The sequence below is a fragment of the Oryza brachyantha genome, chromosome 2 (assembly GCF_000231095.2).
Source record: "Oryza brachyantha chromosome 2, ObraRS2, whole genome shotgun sequence".
In the NCBI taxonomy this organism is placed as follows: Eukaryota; Viridiplantae; Streptophyta; class Magnoliopsida; order Poales; family Poaceae; genus Oryza; species Oryza brachyantha.
In genome coordinates, this window is record NC_023164.2 from 26,621,608 (window position 1) to 26,641,994 (window position 20,387).

General features: G+C 42.4%; 2 protein-coding genes across 3 annotated transcripts; one reads left to right on the forward strand and one right to left on the reverse strand.

Moving 5' to 3' along the window:
• Nucleotides 1-12,317: 12,317 nt before the first annotated feature.
• On the forward strand, nucleotides 12,318-15,775 carry LOC102719276 (FT-interacting protein 3-like). The gene has a single exon (XM_040520857.1). It carries the CDS (start codon nucleotides 12,318-12,320, stop codon nucleotides 15,318-15,320), a length of 3,003 nt encoding a protein of 1,000 aa, XP_040376791.1. The 3' UTR covers nucleotides 15,321-15,775.
• Nucleotides 15,776-16,219: 444 nt separating this feature from the next.
• On the reverse strand, nucleotides 16,220-19,525 carry LOC102719562 (haloacid dehalogenase-like hydrolase domain-containing protein At2g33255). 2 transcript variants are annotated; one of them, XM_040520858.1, is made up of 5 exons: nucleotides 18,967-19,525; nucleotides 18,820-18,862; nucleotides 17,641-17,698; nucleotides 17,113-17,247; nucleotides 16,220-16,825 (listed from the first exon to the last, which is right to left on the reverse strand). In XM_040520858.1, exons 1-5 carry the CDS (start codon nucleotides 19,454-19,456, stop codon nucleotides 16,640-16,642), a joined length of 912 nt encoding a protein of 303 aa, XP_040376792.1. In that variant the 5' UTR covers nucleotides 19,457-19,525; the 3' UTR covers nucleotides 16,220-16,639. The 2 variants fall into 2 exon arrangements, with proteins under 2 accessions (XP_040376792.1, XP_006649169.2); XM_006649106.3 differs by having other exon boundaries at nucleotides 16,221-16,825; nucleotides 17,641-17,701; nucleotides 18,967-19,524.
• Nucleotides 19,526-20,387: the final 862 nt, after the last annotated feature.

Below are 20,387 nucleotides of genomic sequence, written 5' to 3' on the forward strand. Positions count from 1 at the left end.
TGCGAGGGGAGGAAGGACGGGGACGAGTAGGGGGGCCCACCGCCCACTGGCTGGGGGACGAGTAGGGGGGCCCACCGCCCACTGGCTGGGGTACACTGTTGCTGCCACTGCTGCTGCAGTGCCCCTACGCTACAGTGCTACGCTAGTTCTTCGCTATGGAAGTGTGGTGTGCGCGACTATGGACGTGTTGTTTTTTGTTTTGTTTTTCAAATGTATAAATGGTGCATAAAAGGATTATATGGAAAATATTTATATGATCTTTCATGGAGGAAAACTTTAATTTGTACTGTAGTAGTTAATTCAGTGTTTTTGAACCCTTAAATTGATATAAAAATCAGCATTCAAAAAAAAAACTTCATTATGTTTGTGAATTTTTAATATGGCCTATGAGCGCGTTCGCAATTACATGTGGCGATTGGGCTAATTAGCGCACGTAAACGAGAAAATTCATTATTACATGATTAATTCGGTATTAGCTATTCCAAACTTATAAATTAGTTAATCTATTTTTTAAGAATCTTTCATATCAAATATGTGCACAGTAAAATAAAAAAAACTAGCCCAATGAGCATTTGCGAACGCGCTCTATGTTGCCTATGGATAATTGGGATTGTGCATATGCTCTCTTTAGTGGTTGTTCTGTAACTGGTGAATTTTGATGATATTGTAGGTGTATATTTACAGCGTAAAGTGAATGTTAGGATGGTTTAGGCCGTCCTTATCTGATATAAGTAGTAGAAAGGGAATAATAATGGTGGAGGCATTCCGTTGAAAAATGTTGAGAATCGGGAACGGGAATATTACTTAAATACTCCCTCCGTTTTACATTTCGTTTTATAATATAAGATATTTGACTTTTTTACTTATAACGTTTGATCATTTGTCTTATAAAAAAATTATAAAAATATCATTTATTTTGCTTGTGGCTTACTTTGTATCAAAAGAACTTTAAGCATGTGTTATCATTTTTTATATTTGTATTAAAATTTTAAATAAGACGGATGATCAAACGTTATAAAAAAAATTAAACATAAAGTAAGTAGTAGATTATATTTATAATCAATGGTTCGAAAGTATCACTGTTTTATTAACCACATATGATATTCGTCAAAACAATGAAAAACAATAGAGAGGTGTACTATAACAAGATAGCAAGAAACAAGATGTGACTTTTAGCGGGAACTTAGAGTATTAATTGGTGACATGATTATATAAAACAAATTATAACGGAAAACAAGACGAAGAGTGTGCCCTCCTCCGTCCTTTATATGATGGGGAGAAATAAAATATTATTACCTTCATCCTATAATAACCTTAATTTTTGTTTTTCCGTGTCGAATATTTGACCATTCGTCTTATTTAAAAAATTTGTACAACCTCAATTTTTATTTTTCCGTGTCGAACATTTGACCATTCGTCTTATTTAAAAAATTTGTACAGAAACTTAAAAAAATTAGTCACGTATAAAGTACTATTTATATTTTATCATCCAGTAATAATAAAAAAATTAATCACAAAAAAATTCAAATAAGATAAATGGTCAAACGTTGGACACGGAAAAACGACGATAAGATTATTATGGGATGGAGGTAGTATAAAAGTTGATAGACGGAAAAGTACGTCACTTTTGTGGTGAGATTGGGGAAGAGCGGAAGTTTCATCTGATATAAAATTTAGAAAGTAATACATGAATTTGGGTGTTAATGATCAAATTATCTCCTTATCCCTGGACCCTGGTGGAGATGGCAGTGGTTTTGGGGTTGTGTTAAAGCTTTCACGGATTGAGTTTAGTATCACACGTAAAACATGCCAACTAGAAAATTTTCGTAAACAACAGTTAAAACTGCTAAGAACGGTATGCTTATGCTTCAACGTTAAACATTCACAAACACGTGTAGGCCATATCCTTACCGCTGATCACTTGTTTGGGTATATATTTTAGGTAAGAATTACTCTTGAACTATTACGAAGTTATGAATTACCCCCGCACGGTAAAACTAAACATTTACGACGTTTTAACGTGAACAAATTATTCCTTAGTATCGTTTAAAGTTATTTTGATATAGGATTGTATAGATGACACCAACGTGGTAATCCAATAAACAATAAAAAGTAAAAGAATTAGTTGGGTCCATATGTCGTCCCCACCCATCAAGCTGCTTTTCGCTACACTATGAACATACCTAGGTCATAGGCCAAAGAACCTTTTGTAAAAGTTAATACTTAAATAATCGTCGCATCTGATGGTGCTAACTAATCTAATCAGCGCACGTAAAATAAAAAAGACATTAGTACATGATTAATTAAGTATTAGCTTGTATAAACTTGATAAATATATTAATTTGATATTTAGAATTATTTTTATATAATTGTTATTATAAAAAACAAGCTGTTTAGCAAATTTGAAAAGTCTGACCACGGAAAAAAAAAGGAGAAAGAGTTTCACTGTGTGTTTCACCTGCGAACGCGCTAGGAGAGATCTCTGCCTTCCGGAAAAGGCCGGTGCGGCGAGACGGCGGCAATCCGGTATCCCGGTACAGTGGAAGCATCGGTACAGTAGACATGCGGAGTCGTGCAAGAAAAGGGCAGCGTCAGAACGCGCATGCCTGCCAATCGACGAGCAGACACCGTGCTCGTTCTACTACTAGCTCCGTGTACTCTTCTTGTGTCAAAAGCAGCAGCACTGCAGTGTGCTGCTAGCGTCTTCTTCTGTCCAGTGACTTGTGACTAGTGGATTGGGACACGTTTAGTTTTAAATTTTTCCCCTAAATCACCGTATCGAATCTTTAAATACTTAAATAAAGTTAAACACTGATAAAAAACTAATTACATATTTATGGGAGAAATCGTTTGACGAATCTTTTGAGTCTGATTAATCCATACCCACATATGCTAATCATGGATTAATCAGGCTCAAGATATTTGTCTCGAGGTTTTCAGGTGAGCTATAAAACTTGTTTTTTATTAATGTCCAAAAACTTATTTCGATATCCAGTCAAACGTTCGATGTGACTGGCAAAAAAATTTATTTTCTCAACTAAACACCTCTCTGAGATTCTCTCTAGGGTTAACAGGTGCGTTCGCAAAGGCACGTAGAGGCTGATGTTTAGCTTTTCCGGTGTGCACGCTACCAAACTGTTTTTGCTAAAAATGTCTATATAACAGTTGTTTAAAAAACATATTAATATATTTTTCAAGTTTACAATAGCTAATATTCAATTAGTCATATGCTAATAACATTTCTTGTTTTTCGTGCACTATTTAGCAACACTACTAACGTCACTCTAGAACGCACTCAACATATATATCTCGTATTTATCGAGCCCACGTATAAGTCATAAATTAAAAAAAGAAAAGTTACGTCGGAGAAGGGTCATCCATACCTAGCTCGGGCAGTGCAGTGCAATGCTTAGAGAAAAGATCCGGCCCACTTGCTTTCTCTGTATCAAAAACGAATGAGTTCACTGTATCTCAACTTAACGTCGAGTTTATTTAAAGTCCTTTAACTTAAAAATCAGAAATATGTACCTCTAAACTCATATAAACATTAAAAAAGATTCCTCGGCAGTATTGAGTTGATTTTTATCCAATTTTGCTGACGTGACGCATGGTGGGTCCCATGTGTCAGATTTTTTTTATTTTCTTTCTCTTTCTTCCTTTTCTTTTCTCTTCAGAGTTCCTCCCTCTCTTCTTCGGTTCTTCCTCTAATCTCTTCCGGCTAGGGTGTGAGAGCAACAGGCTGGAGGACGCCGGCGCGAGCAGAGCCAGGCGGGGCTGGCGGTGGCTTGCGGCGGCCGAGGCAGCTGGGCGGCGCAGCCTGCGACGGTGGCGACGGCCGGGCTGGCGGTGGCTAGTCTTGCGGCGGTAGCTAGACAAAAAAATCTACAAGTGAAGCCATGTGCATGTCTCCCTCCATGTATTTGTTTCTGTATGTATTGTTTTTGTTTTCCTCTTTACCTATGCATGCAATACATTGCCTTGACTACTTCCAATGCACACAATCACGTTCTACATGAGTGCACAGGTGATCATCTGAGCGGCAGCGCCAGCAATGATATGCGTCGAATCAACGACGACGATGATGACGGTGCTCCTGGTGCCACTCTTGTTCGAATACCTATCCAAGATCTACCACGCCGTCTGCTTCCTACGCCCGATGCAGAACGCCTCCGGCTACGCGTATGGCCTACTTCGTCGCCGCTCACGTGAGTCGCTGGCGCACCGAGAGAGATTAGAGGAAGAAGAGAGAGGACAATATGGGAGAGAAAACAATAGGAAGAGAAAAAAAATGCCGGGCGTGGCTCTTTTCTTCCTCTCCCTTCCATTCCTCTCTCTCTTCTCTCCCGTCCGGCGCTGGGTGCGGATAGCGACGGATGGTTGGGGCGCGCGTGGCAGTCATGGCGGCGGCATTGGTGGTCAGGAGGTACCAGCTCAACTCTCCTCCGGCATCCCTTCTCAACCTTCTTCCTGAGCTTCTCGGCACCGAAGTAAATGGTCTGCAACTCTGCATGCGTTCACAAGCATGTACACACCTGGACGCAAGTATAATGCAACGAAAATGCATGCAACCGCTGACGAGCTAGGTTTCAGAAGCAAACATGCATAATGCATTCACAAGCACGTCTGCACGTACGCACCTGGGCACAAACTCGCCAAGGCCAACCGCCAACGTCTGACGTGCGTAAGCTTGCCAAGGCCAAGACGACGGCCGCCACCCGCTGACCGTACCCAACCCGCCGGCCCCCGCTGCTGCCCGCAAACAGCCGTCCGTGCCCTAATCCGCAGGCCGCCACCAACCGCGAGCTAGAAGGATGTGGGTGAGCAGAAAATAGAGGAAAGAGAGAGATGAGAGGAAGCGAGAGAAGGAGCGAAAGGAGAGAGAAAAAAATTAAGAAAAATAACATGTGGGACCCACTAAACGCCATGTCAGCAAAACCAGTAAAAAAATATGTCAACACTGTCTTGGGACCTTTTTTGAACGGATTACGTGAGTTTAGGGATATACATTTCTGGTTTTGGGATTAAAGACATCAAACAGACTCGGTGTTTAGTTGAGGGACCTCCAATGAGCTTGGGCAGGTTTCAAACCCCACGACAGATTAGGCCCATGTGTGTTCTCATGGGCCAGAGGCATTACTAACATGGGCTTGCATTTGAGTACAAAACTTCTCTGGCCCAAAAGATTGCCAAAACGAAAATGCCACAAATTCACATCTCCCTCCATCCATATCCAAAGGTACTACTGTACAAAGAAGCTGGAGCTTGAGCTGGAGCTGCCTGCGATCATCAGAAGTGCAGTCAGACGGGCACGCAGACGCAGCAGCAGCAGCCAAAAGAGTGTACTCGATCGTGTGCATCGGCACGCCCAGGGCAAGCGACCAAAAAAAAGGCAACCATGGCTGGGGACCCTCGCGTCTGACGGTTTTGCCATCGCATGGCAGTATGGCACACTGTCATTCGTGCACGCCCAGCTGAGCCGATGAGCAGCGACTCATCTTTTGGCTTTTCAATGGAAAATTAAATGGCATATTTACATTTTAAAATAATGTATGGATAAAATTTTATATATGTGTCCTTATCTATATACTTCCCCGATCAAAAATATTTATAGTTTCGAATAAGATTTGATCAAAATTATAAAAATTTTGATAAACAATTCTGTGTTTAAGAAATAATTGCTTGACAGTATTTTAGGAGTTTGGTTTCAGATGATAAATATTTTTGATTGGATGGAGTAAAATACAAGCTGCAAAACGAAGTATGATGAAAAATATATCATAATATCAATTCTAAAATTAAAATTAAAACTTATAAGCCTAAATATATAAAAAATACGAGGGCGCAGATTAGGTATATGTGCGTACTCGCCCGCCCGCCCGCTACTCGCGCACGGGACGTACGTACGTACGGTGAGGGGGGGGGGGGGGGGGGTGCCCGGCCGGAAGCGACCATCTTTTCCCACACGGCAATCGGTGGCCATCTCCTCCGACGCAGGCAGCATTGCTTTGCTGCTGCTGTATCGTCAGGCTTGCGAGTCAGAAACTCAGACAGCCCTGGCTCCGTGATTAAACAAATGTATTCTCTCCGCTCAGGAGCCGAAGAAATTTTAAACCTCTTTATAATTATACACTAAAAATTAAAGTTTTTTACCGAGTTTTATTTCCTAATCTTGGTTTTAGCTCGCTAAGAATACATACATAAATATTTTGTTCATAATTTAATTTTTATTTATAAATATTTCGTTTGACTTTTTTATAAAAAATATCGAACACTTGCACTTTGGTTTTCCTTTTCCGTGCCATAAACTAGTCTTGCCCTTTTTTTTCTTTTTTACACATGACTATATGAGTAGAGGGCAAAATATTAGAAGTAAAATTTTCTTTATTTCTCTCTGTAAATATGTTTCTTTATACTTCATTCTTACGACCCCAAGGACATACATAGGAATAATTTTTTAGAAAAATCAAATCCTCTTTGTTAGGACCTATTTGTTTGGAGTGGCTAATCTAATAAGTTACTTCACTTTAGTCCCTTTTAGCCTCTAAAAAGTCTCTGGGAGAGATGCTAAAAAGACTAAAGGCCTACTATAGTATACTACTCTACTATTTTACTTTAGATATATCATTTAATAAGATTTTTAGTCCTTCCAAATAAACATCACGTTCGTCGAATGAACCGCACCGAGAGCGCGAGACAAATGGTGCAGTGCAGGGAGGGCGGGAGGCACGCCTCGCTGCTCACGAGGAGCCCCCGTTCCGTTCCGCCCCGCAGCAACGCGGCAGCGGACATGACGTCCCTTTTCACGCCCGGCCATAGCCTTTTTCTAGCTTGACCGTTGCGTGGTCCCCACACTCCCCGGCACGAATCTCGGTGCTATCCGCGCCGTTCCCGTCGTGTGCCTCGCTTTGCCGCCTCACTCATGGGACCCGACTACCCAGCCGCTTCCATGCTGGCCCCACATTTTTCTGGGTCCCAGTTTCAGTCACACACAAAGGTAAGAGCAACGTGAGAAGTACGGAGTGCCGGTACTAGCAGGAGTAGATAACGCAAAACATTCGCCGAGGCCCGAGGTTTGTGGTGGCCTTTTATTACTACCAGTAGTGCACGTACCACGCCACTAATCCCAATCCGATAAACTCCTGCTGCATTCTCCATCAGCTTATCAACATTTGATCAGATGACCGCCTAAAATACATTTGTTCCTGGTACTGGTTATCTTTCGGACAGAATATTTATATTACATTTTGTATATATATCTTACTAATATTTGCAACCAATCACTCTCATTCTCATGTTGTTGAAATCTTTTGAACGTGGAGGATATTCTATTTTTGAAAGAACGAGATAAAATATTTGCTGGAGCGATTTTTTTCCTCCTTTCTATTATTTTTTAGATGGAGGATAAAATGGAGTAGTGGATGGGGATGTTTTTATCTTTTTTTTCTTATGTTTGTATTTATAAGACAAAATTAAAATTTTACTATAACTTAAATTTAGAGTTTTTCATCATGATGTCTTTTTCAGCTTTTGCTTTTAAATCGTTGATAACAATATATAAAAATTTTACTCAAAATTATTATTAAAGCAGTGTGATTTGTACTCGCTATAGTTCATAATTGTTTACAATGATATGGTCCTTTGAATGTATTTTAACCATGATTTTCTATTAAAATATATAAAAACAAACCTATGTTTAAATTTATTAAGATGCTATTTATTATGTTTCTACACATGTGTGTGCTAATGTTTTTAAACTAGATATTTTATAAGTTATTGATATTTAAAGTTTTAAAAGTTTGACCATAGACTTATACATAATGACAAGAATTATGAAACCATAGGAAGTACTAATTAAGCAAAACTATGAGGCTGATACTTCACTTTAAGGACTCATTCGTTTTGGAGAAAAAACAAATTATTTGGATTCATAGGGAATATTCATATGAGTGTCATTCGGTTTATAGAAATGATGCGTAGTAAATAAAAAACATTTCTTTTCATATAACAGTTATATATAGAAAAAAATACACATCCATTTCAACCTCTCGAAAACATTCGTATAGAGTAGTTTGTATATGTAATCATTTTCCTTACCTTTTCATATTTATATCGACGAAATTCCCTCGGAACCGAAGAGCCCTGAGAGTATGCTGAATGTCCAACAACTTATTTAAATTTAAACTTACGTAACTCTATTTGAACCATCATGTAAAAATATTTCATCCATAGTTGTGTGTACTTCAACATACTATGCATATTACATATTTTATATTACATCAATTATATTTTATTAATATATATTAACTACACATCTCCCCCTTAAAACACCTAATACTTACTAAAGAAATACTCTTATATCCTCTCTTATAATAAGAACAGCTCTCTTCCTCGGGATAATGGTTAAAAATAAAAGATGTGTTGGTTAAAAATAAAAGATGTGTTGGACGGCCGCTCCACATCCAGGTAGCAAATGGCAGATTGGTCCGACGTGTGTGATCGATATACTCATACAAGGCAGGCAGCTGCAGCTACTCGGATAATTTTCTAACCGGTTAGATATGATCCAAAATATAAATATTTTTTTATTGATATAGGCTAAAAAGATGTTTCAAATTCCTTTAAATCACCTCAGTGATCAATTTTATAATTTCAAAATAATTAAATTCTCTTTCCAAGTTTCTGATTGACTTTGAAATAATTGAAATGATCGAAATCATACGAATCAGACTATAAATGATTACACTGTGGTATGATATTTGAATAATGATTTCACTTTGGAACAGTCAGAGCATGTACTATCTAATCTCTTCATTCTAAAATATAATCATTTCTATTATTTGAATCTTATCACACAATACAAGTATTTTTGTCACTATTTACAATACTATTTATCTTATTAATTACTTCCCATTAAATATTTTTTATTTTATTTTCACTTAATCTCACACTCCCATGCATTCCTTATTTATTCAAGGGTACATAGTATTTTCTCTTCCATGTTTAGAATAATAAGATAATAAATTTCTATATGTATTTTTTTAGAAAAATATCATTCAACCGTCAAGAGGTGTGTGCTAAAAATCGATAAAAATATGAGAAAAATCTGCTAAAAAATACTGGCGTCGTACGTCCATGCAACAACTACAACAGACCCCTTTGCTGCACTGCTGCAAGCCCTGCTCCCAATAAATACGGCGGAAATTTAAAACAGCAAACACACACGAACCAACGGAAAAGGAAACAAGCACGTCGGCACGAAGCCCCGGCCGACGGGCCGCCGGCGACAGAACCGGCCGCCGTGTTTTCCGCGGCCGGGCCCCATGCGTGCTTGTACCCCGGCAGGCTTATCCACTTCTCGTTCTTCGCTTCGCGCCAAACTCCCATTTTCCCTAAGTTATTCCAGCCCTAAATTATACTCCATTAAGAGATAAGTACTACTACCTCCTCCATTATCTTATATTCATAACATAAGATAATATAAGATGTTTAAATTTTTTCACCATTCGTTTTATTTAAAAATTTAATATAAATATACAAAATAATAAGTCGTACTTAAAATTCTTTTTATAATAAACTAAGTCAGAAGCAAAATAAATAAGACAAATAATCAAACATTATGAGTAAAAAAATCAAACATATTAAAGGGAGTACTATTCTTTCTCTGCCCATCATTTTTTGGTCCATCCCATGGTGGAAGTGATATATACGAGCATGTATTAATTAGCATAAATCTCTCCTCTAAGTATAGTTTATTTAAAACTTTTCACCACAAAAAAGACTATAACCTCCCTCCCAAAATAAACGACTTTCTGAGTTTTTGGATGGAATTTTCAACTCTTCGTCTTATTTAAATTTTTTTTATGATTAATATTTTTATTATTACTACATGATAAAATATAAATAGTACTTTACATATGATTATTTTTTTGATTTTTTAAATAAGACGGATGGTTAAATACTAAATCTAGAAATCCAGAAATTATCTTTTTTAGGACGAAGTAGTGTATACATTACATGTATTCATAGGTGTACCAAAACAATAAATGATGATGTGATTATAATTCTTTCTTTTTTAAATGATAGGTGTCCCTAGCTTAGGTTTTCTCTCTCATAAGATATTTCACATTATCATAATTATCTATTTATATGATACGAGTAGTTATTTAAAAGAGTAAATTCATAGTAACTAAATTAAGTACTCTGTTTTACAAAGATTAAATAAGAAACCTATATATATAATTTTAAAATATAATTTACCGTGTTTCAAAGGTATATCTGCAATAATCCATCGTTGATAATGAACAATGAATGGGAACCTACACAAAAGCCGTTCAATTTCCTCATTGCTCCTGCTAGTATTTCCGTTGAGTCTCAAAAGGCACACGATTACTCCTAGGGTAACAGTAATAGGTGTAGGGTAACAGTAATAAGTGGTAACCATATTAAATTAGGTATTAAAAAATAAAATAGAATTTCAATAAATTATATGTGATTTCTTGTAGTTATATGCTTACTGTCGGATACGATAACCCCGTCCAAGGGCGGTAGGGGGAACCTTTCAGCGGAGCATGGTCAGTGAAAACCATGGTAGCCAGTAGGGTGCGGTTTGAATTGCCAAATTTCGTCCCAAGTTAAAAAAAATGAGATTCTTTTTTTAAAAAAATATCAGTAATAGGTATTGATTTATACAGTTGTTTGGTGAAAGAAATACATGATTTTTTTAACAAAGATTAAGGTCCGAAATATTATTAGCCCAGGAACAATGAAAAAAAAGGAAGAAAGATAGTATTGTTCATCATGGCCCGTGAAAGGCCTAACTATAATACTTATGCTAGTGCATTATGGTGTAGACGTGTATTTTAACTTTTAATTATGTTATATACTAATTACCAAATGTGAATTGCCCCTCCGTTTCATAACGTAAGACTTTCAAGCATTAACTAGATTCATATAAATACTAGACATATATATATATATTATATTCATCAATGGATGAATTTAAATAAAGCTAGAAAGTCTTACAATATGAAACAGATGTGATATTATTTTTATATTTTATAGTATTTTTTGGATTTTTTATTTTTTATCCTCAGATTGAATTGGTAATGGGTTTTTTGCCAAATCGTGTGGTTTTCAGCCCAAACCGCACTTAGCGTCAGACTTGAATTCAAAATTTTAAATTTGAATTTATCACGCTTTCTCTGCTCTCCGCAAAAAGCTCTCAGTAACCGCTCTACTGCCAGCGCACGGCTTCGATGGCTCCAACGGCAATTGCAACCCTGCACCAAATAGACGTCCATTTTGACTTTCAATTATGTTATATATTAATAACCAATAATGAATTGTCATATATAATTATTCTATTTTAAGAGATATCGTGCTAAATTTTCTGTTTTTTACCATGTCATAATTGTTCTAAATATATCATATTACTTATTTCTTATTATTTTTCTAATTTTATAATATTTTTTAGATTTATCTATTTTTTATCCTCGGATTGAACTGCCGATGGGTTTTTTCACAAACCACAAATCGTGCGGTTTTGAGCCCAAACTGCCATTACCATCAGACTTGAATTCAAAATTTTAATTTTGAATTTACCACACTTTTCATGCTTTTCACGGAAAACGCACCATAACCGCCCTACCGCCAGCACACGGCTTCCATAGCTCCCATGGCAATTGCAACACTGCAGCAGAGGAGGCAGCCTGGCAAGCAAGCTGTTTGATGAAGCTGCCGTTTTCACTTCTCCACTGTGCATGCATTTACCACTGCATTAACCTACGAGTAATTAACAACCTCGTTGAGACTTTCACCGGTGGAAAAAACACTGATCCAAGCAAAAGATCACCACTCCAGTTCACACTGCATTGAATCGGATGGATACTGCTCGATCTCTCCGTTCGTTTTGACCGCCCATTGCACTGCACCGGCCAGCACAGCGGAAACGGAAGAGCAGTCAAGTCCAAGCCAAAAACAAAGCGAAGCACGCAGCAGGAGCAGCAGCCAGCCAGCCACCATTGCCACCACCTCCACCTCCACCGCCTCTGAGCTCGAAGCAGAGCCCACCTCCTCCTCCTCTTTTCCCTCCCTGACCTCACCTCATCGATTGCGATGATGGAGATTCCTCCACGCGCGCCTGCCTAGCTCTTCTTCGTCTTCCTCCTCACCCCAACCCCACACTGCCGTATAAACCCTTTTCTCCCCAAGAAAGCGCGAGAGCAGCTCGGCCATTGTCCGTCGTTTGAAATCTTGGATAAAGTTTGAATCTTTGGTGGTGATTGGGGTTGCCGTGGATTGGAGGTCTCCGCGGCGAGATGGCCAAGGCGGAGAAGCTGGTGGTGGAGGTGGTGGCGGCGCACAACCTCATGCCCAAGGACGGCCAGGGCTCCTCGTCGGCGTACGTCGAGGTGGAGTTCGAGCACCAGAAGCTGCGCACGCGGGCCAGGCCCAAGGAGCTCAACCCCGTGTGGAATGAGCGCCTCGTCTTCGCCGTCGCCGACCCCGGGGGCCTGCCCTACCGCGCCATCGACGTCGGGGTGTACAACGAGCGCGCCGCGTCCGGGGCCGGCGGTGGCGTGGCGGCGCCGCACGGGCGGAACTTCCTCGGGAAGGTCCGCGTCGCGTGCGCCGGCGTGCCGGCCCCCGGGGAGGAGGTCGTGCCGCAGCTCCACACGCTTGAGAAGCGCAGCCTCTTCTCCCACATCCGCGGCGAGATCACCTTGAAGATTTATCGCATCAACTCCGGGGATGTTGTTGTCAAGTCCAAGCCGGAGAAGCCGGTGAAGGCGGTGGTGTCTGGGCCGGAGGTGGTGGCCGCGCCGCCGGTCAATGGGACCAAGAAGCAGCAGCAGCAGCAGCAGCAGCAGCAGCCGGTGGTGGCCGTGCAGCCGCCGCCTCCGCAGCCGCAGGCGCCCATGGACATCCTGCCTCCTCCTGCCCCGGTGCTCATGAAGCCTGTAATGCTCGCCGATCCCTACCCCGCCTCGGCCGTGTTCTCCGGCCCCGGCGACTTCTCTCTCAAGGAGACACGGCCCCGCCTCGGCGGCGGCACGACGGCCGACAAGGCGAGCGCGACCTACGACCTGGTCGAGCAGATGCAGTATCTCTACGTGCGCGTGGTGCGCGCGCGCGGCGTGCCGGCGGTGGGCGAGACCGTCGCGGAGGTCAAGCTGGGGAACTACCGCGGCGTGACCCCGGCCACCGCCGCGCACCACTGGGACCAGGTGTTCGCCTTCTCCAAGGAGACCATCCAGTCCTCGTTCGTCGAGGTCTTCGTGCGCGCGCGCGGCAGCGACGACCACGTCGGCCGCGTCTGGTTCGATCTCTCCGAGGTGCCGCGCCGAGCACCGCCGGACAGCACGCTCGCGCCGCAGTGGCACATCATGGAGGACCGCAAGGGCGAGCGCGGCGCCGCGGAGGTGATGATCGCCGTCTGGTTCGGCACCCAGGCCGATGAGGCCTTCGCCGAGGCCTGGCATTCCAAGGCGGCCGGCGTCCATGGCTATGGACCATTGGGCTCCATCAAGTCCAAGGTGTATGTCGCCCCCAAGCTGTGGTATCTTCGTGTGTCCGTCATTGAAGCCCAGGACTTGATCCCCATGGACAAGGGGCCAATGGCGATTGGCCGGTACCCGGAGCTGTTTGTGCGCGCGCAGGTCGGGAGCCAAATGCTGCGCACACGGCCGGCACCAGTGGCGGCGAACCGGGGACCATCAAGCCCATTCTGGAATGAAGACCTGATGTTTGTGGTTGCTGAGCCATTTGAGGAGTTCTTGGTGTTGTCTCTGGAGGATCATGTGTCACCAGGAAGGGATGATGTTCTTGGCCGCCTTGTTGTTCCAGTATCCTCCATTGAGAGGCGATGGGACGAGAAGCTTGTCGTGTCCAGGTGGTTTGGGCTCGACCGTGGCGCTGGTGGTGGCAATGTCGGGAGTGGCAACACGAATAGGTTTGGGAGCCGCGTGCATCTCCGCTTAAGTCTTGATGGGGGATATCATGTTCTTGATGAGGCTACTGCATACAGCAGTGATCTCCGGCCTACTGGAAAACAGCTGTGGCAACCACATGTTGGGGTTCTTGAGCTTGGTGTTCTTGGTGCAACTGGATTGATACCGATGAAGACTCGTGACGGCAGAGGTGCAACATCAGATGCATACTGTGTTGCAAAGTATGGCCAGAAGTGGATTCGCACTCGTACTGTCGTCGACTCTGTGTGCCCTAGGTGGAATGAGCAGTACACATGGGAGGTGTTTGATCCTTGCACTGTGATCACAGTTGGTGTGTTTGACAATTGCCATGTTGACAAACCAGCTTCGGGGAATACCACATTGGCTGTCCGTGATAATTGCATCGGCAAAGTTCGTATCCGGCTTTCGACATTGGAGACTGATAGGGTGTATACACATGCCTACCCCCTTCTCATGCTGCATCCATCAGGGGTCAAGAAGATGGGAGAGCTTCACTTAGCTGTGCGCTTCTGCTGTGGCAATGCTGGCAACATGTTCCATGCCTATGTGCGCCCACTGCTTCCAAAGATGCACTATATCGAGCCGCTGCTTGTGCGCCAGGTTGAGAGTCTTCGCTTCCAGGCTACCAATGTTGTAGCAGCTCGCCTTGGCCGCGCTGAGCCACCACTTGGCAGAGAGGTTGTTGAGTACATGCTAGACCACCGTTCACATCTATGGAGCATGCGGCGTAGCAAGGCAAACTTCTTCCGCCTTGTCACCGTGCTCTCTGGTCCAATCACTATTGGCAGATGGTTTGAACTTGTCCGCTCTTGGCATCGCCCGGTGCATTCATGCCTTGCTGTATTTACATTCCTGGTGTTTGTCACAATGCCAGAGTTGATTCTTCCAACAGCGTTCCTGGCGATGGCATTCACCGGGTTATGGAGGTACCGTGTCCGCCCAAGGCACCCGCCTCACATGGAGATGAGGCTATCCCATGCAGATGCCGCCACCGTGGATGAGCTGGATGAGGAGTTTGACACATTCCCTTCGAGCCGAGGAGATGTTGTGCGCTTCAGGTATGACCGCCTTCGCAGCGTGGCAGGGAGGGTGCAGACGGTGGTTGGCGACATTGCGACTCAGGGTGAGCGAATGCAGGCTCTTCTCAGCTGGCGTGACCCGAGGGCGACACTGCTTTTCGCAATCGCCTGTGTTCTTGCAGCGGTCATTGCATATACCATACCGATGAAGGTGCTGGTTGGGCTCTGGGGCCTCTATGCTCTGCGGCCGCCAAGGTTCCGCAGCAGGATGCCGTCTCCGCTGATGAACTTCTTCAGGAGGCTGCCTTCCAAGGCTGACAGCCTGCTCTGATCCTCGTTGCTGTGCAGCTGTTGACAAGGTAGCTAACCTTGTGGTATGATCAGTGATTTTGGCGGGAAGGAGATGCTTCAAAGGAATCTAGGAAGAAACAAACTTGCAGTAGGTTCAGGTTGGTTGCTTAGTTTAATGCTTTTAGGTAATGTATGCTGCTCTATGGTGCAACTTGTAGTAGTTGCAGACTTGCAGCAGGCTTGTTCTTGTGCCTTTCAGTTCATCAGGTTGATACTTGAGAGTTTATGAGGAGGCTGTTAGCTGTATTGTGTTCTGGACTGCAACTGTCAGAGTGCAGTGTGGCTTAGTACTAATACTAGTAGTAAATGTTTAATTGGTTTTACTATTAGTACCTGTGTTCTTCAAGATGGTGGTGCCTCACACATGTGCCAATGTGGGTGTGGCTTTTGTGACACTTCCTTTTGTTTTGTTTTTGTCTCCATTCTGTTCCCATGTGGCTGCAGGGCTCAAAATATTGGAAGAAGGAATTAGTTTCCTCGTTTCAAGCTAAACAAGCGTTAAATTTCTATCACTGATTGGTTACCTCGACGTTGTGCAGTGAGCTGCATGCAGAATGAGCATGCCCGTGGGCTGTTGCTTCTACCTGTCTTCGTGCTGAATAATTTTTTGTTCATGTCGTCTTTTGAAGCGATTAAAGCAAAGAGAAAAAAAATGGATGAACTTGTTACCTTTTTTTGTTCAAAGTTTCTTCTTGAGCAAACGTGTTTGCCGGTTGGTTTGGTTTGGCCTTTGTACCATGGAGCTACGTGCTCTTCTGACTTACCACGAGGACCACGGTGACAGTGGGCTGCTTGTTCTGTTCAAACTCTGAATGCTTGGCTGGTTTGTGTCTGACCAAGATTGGTACATGCTGCATGCCATGAAACAACAAAGAGCCAATTTGTTTTCTTGCGTTTGGCGCATGTATATGCACTTGTTGAAACAGGGCACAAACTGAAAATTTTTGTATTGAATCAGTGTGCTAGGTGAACGAACACAAATTCACCCAAATAGTATGGCAAATTCTGCCGGTCATCACAAGGGTTTCTTTTTGCCTATGACAGAGTGCATCGTGTGCCACAGAATACTGACAGGTATAAGCAGATATGGTTATACATCAAATCGGAGCTCTTGACAATAAACGATGAATCATTTTGAGGGCAACTGACGAACACAAACTGTAATCCAATTTAGTGGGGGAGCATGATCTTCATAAGCTGTACGGGATTCTGGTACTTGAAACACCACTGACAGAGTCCATAGTATTAAGGAGCAGGAGCTGGTTCCACGTTAGATCACAGGTAACTAAAACTTTCCTGTCAAATTCTGCTCTCAGAAGCCACCGGTGCCAAATCAAAATGCTCTTCCAGCACCGAGAGTACTTGGGAAAGCGAAGAAACCTTGAAGTCAGGTCGAACATCTTCAGGCAAAGAATCATGGGGGCCATATCGTCCTGTTTCATCGAGTAAGCAAGTAAAAGCTCCTGCTCTCTTTCCACAAACGATCTGCACATTTTTTTTCAACGAAAGCATTTCAGAATCAACGGATTAGTGTCCATAGGCCACTGAACCATCTTTCTAAATTCAGAAAACCGTGACCGCGAGCTAAAAGGGCAGTCTAGTCCCTAGTACCCTCGCTAATGTAAGTACTACAGTTAAATGGCATAAAAAGCAACACTAGAAAAAAATGTATTTGCTTGCTATGATGTAAACATAACTCAAACTGCAGACTGACAATTAAATCCATGGGATAAAGCATACTATATAGAAATTAATTTATAAAGAATGCTCACATCATCCTTGAGGCTGTCCCCAACCATGACCACCTCATTTGGTGGGATATTCCAAGTGGAGCAAATATGAAGCAGCGGAGCTGGATCTGGTTTATATGGGCGGAATTCTCTACTTAAGGCTGGAGAAAACATCATCTGCAGAAAAAAGTTCAGTGCACATATGTACCATTAGCATATTAAAGACATAGCATAAATTGCAACTTGGGCTGACAGCAAGCAATGGATCAGATTGAGTGAAGATAGGAAGGTTAGAAGCAAGCTATTAAACAAATTAGACTCACAGAACATTATAATAATCTCTTGAATTTCGCAAAATTCAAGCATCCTACCTTTTACAATATGGGACACGCACTGGGAAGGCTCACAAGAAAGTAGCGGTGCAACAAATTGGTCAACAAATAATCAATAAAAAATCATGCAGTTTAGTAAAATGTGCCCAAATATAAACAATGTTCAACAGGTCAGAGTAATGAAAATTATCAGAATACATGAACAATTGAAGATCAGAATAAAGATACAGCAACTTACACCAAATCTCTGGTGAAACAAATCAACTGCGCTCTTTACATTGCGGGTGATTAAACCTCTTCTGAAAAAAAGAGAGGGTAGGTCTCAGTGCCTCAGTCGTACCGCAAATGTCGTTAACATAATGAAGGAAAAACAGACAAAAACAGTTAAATAACTCTGCTGTTTTACAAAATGGTAAAAACACAAACTAAGTATCATTAGGCACTACAAGGAGGGCAGGAGACTATTTCAGATCGCTCCAGTGATGTTATCAACAACCCCAGCACTGAGGCACATAGTCACACACATTGTGCAATCTAACGAAAACCCCGTCAGAAATGCACGACATAATTTTGATATATATTGCAGTACATTGATATTTATGTGGCCTAGCAGCCACATTTTACAATGTACGCACATTTCAAATAGATAGAGCACACTCACAATTGTTAGAACAACAAAGGTCTTTTACTGCAAAAGAAAAGATGGCAATGAATAGAGATAACTGTGTATCTCAAATAGCAGTATGCACGGGTTCAGTTCCAGATGACCTTTCCAGCCATCCAATTGCCAGTCTACAACAGAAATATTTGTCTATCTTTCTGACATTCGGCCTGTACTGTTGTAAATCAATTAAAAGCTTTAATTCAATCAACTTGTAAGCAATAGGTGTATAAATAATATTACCAGGTGCAGCAATTGTACAATTTGCTTAGTTCGCCCAGAATTGGATTCTTGCACAAAATCAATCTTAAGAAGCAAAATTAATTCAGCTTGGATTGGATGGATAGCGTAACTAAGTATCTTGATGAAGGCAAGAAGCACATTTAGCTACATTTCGGAACTAAGAACTGGGTGCTCCACAGACTACCATATGATGAGATGATACAGGCAAGGGGAGCAACAACAGTACAATTTCTGTAGTCTGTCCAAGGATGAAAAAATTGGAAAAATAGGCCTTCAATTGTAGTGTTTCGCAGATTTACCCCTGGGTCCACATTTCATAGACACAGATGGACCCACATGTCATACACTCGGAGACCCATTTTTACAAATCTCCCGTCCAGGATTGGCTTCTTGCACAAAATCAATTCAGCTCAACTAACTATCTTGACGAACAAAAATAAGCACATCGAGCTACATTTCTGAACTAATTTTTAGAACCGGGGGCTATACCAGACGGGGGCCAAGAACGCTCACCTGATCTGCTTTGCGTCCAAAAATCCGCAGAGCTCCGACGCCCCTGCAAAATCACCCAAATTGCAACCAGTAGGTTTAGAAATCAAGCTACCGCGACCACAGAACTCGTACTAGAAAACACCATGGCACGCAGGCCAAGAGGCTCACCGGGCATGATCTGGAGGCGGTCGAGTCCATCCTGCTCGAACCGCGCGATGACCTCGTAGGCGCGGCGCTGCTCGTCGGGGGCCCAGGACTCGATGCAGTGGAGTATGTCGACGGAGCCTCCCCCGGCCGCGCGCGCCGCGGCGTAGGCCTCGTCCCCGCCGAGCACCTCGCGGTACATGGCCGGGAAGTCGATGACGGGCACCGTCAGGGTCCCGTCCATGTCGAACACCACGCCGCGCAGGCGCAGCGCCGTCGCCGTCGGGCCCCGGTGCCCCAGCGCCGCGGCTGACATGGATGCGGCCGTCCGGCGGCGGGCGAGGCGGCCGGGGAGAGGGGCGGCGCCGGCGAGGAGGCGGTAGGCGAGGAGCAGGCGGGGGAGCATACGTGGCGCGATCTCAGCCGCTGGATTGGATGGCTCGGCTTCGTGTGTGTGGTGTTGTTTTGGTGGTTGGTTCGCCTTGTGGTGGGATAACCGAACGAATCGATACATCTAATTGGGGCTGATTTGTAAATTAAAATTTGCAAATATTTAGGTCGGGTCGATTTTAAACAGCGGGTTTTGTGTAAATAACAATCCTAATCCATTACTATTATGTAACTAATATATCGACCCACTAGTTAGAGGGAGAATTTGTTTTCTACAAGGTATTTGTTTGAGTTTTTTTATGGAAAAGTCAAACGACGTATTTGCAAACGAAAAAATAATTGATAAATAAAATTTTTTATATATGTAAGACAATACTGAAAAATAAACTTTGGTGAAAAGAACCAAAATATCAATTCCAAATTTAGTGTTGAAAATTTAAATTTTCGTTTATAAGTATAAGCAGAAATGAAAATATACTGTGGACTGTTTATCGGTGAGATAAGAGTGAAATCAGTTAAATAATGATAAAGTTACTAAACATATATGTCCAGTTCTGTACATGCAATGCTACAATGCCGCATGTTCATTTTAGGTTGGTTCGATCGGTTGGTTTGTTCATTTAATTCACTTCTCTGTTCTTTTTACAGCAGCATGGCTGCTTTCTTTTGCTCCACAGATTTTGGATTTTTCGCGGCCACAAGTTTAAGTGGTATATTTCGTATAAACATTTTATATAAAAATGTTTCTCATATGATTCTTTAGGGTAATTTTTTTAAGTTCATACATTTGATTCTTCGAATAACTATAAAAAATCAGATAATCCAAACATCTAAAAATTAACTTCATACTGGTTGATGGAATTTGATTTTATGTTACCTATAATAACTCATTCCAGACTCTACAGACCATTGGATTCTTCGGTATGTACCTCTGTTATTAACATCACACTGTGTTAAGTATAAACCGCTGTCATGCATGACAGATCTTAATTCGGCTGTCTCAATGTGCTAGTAACAGGGAGGTATGTGATTCTGCATTTATGTGACTGAAAATT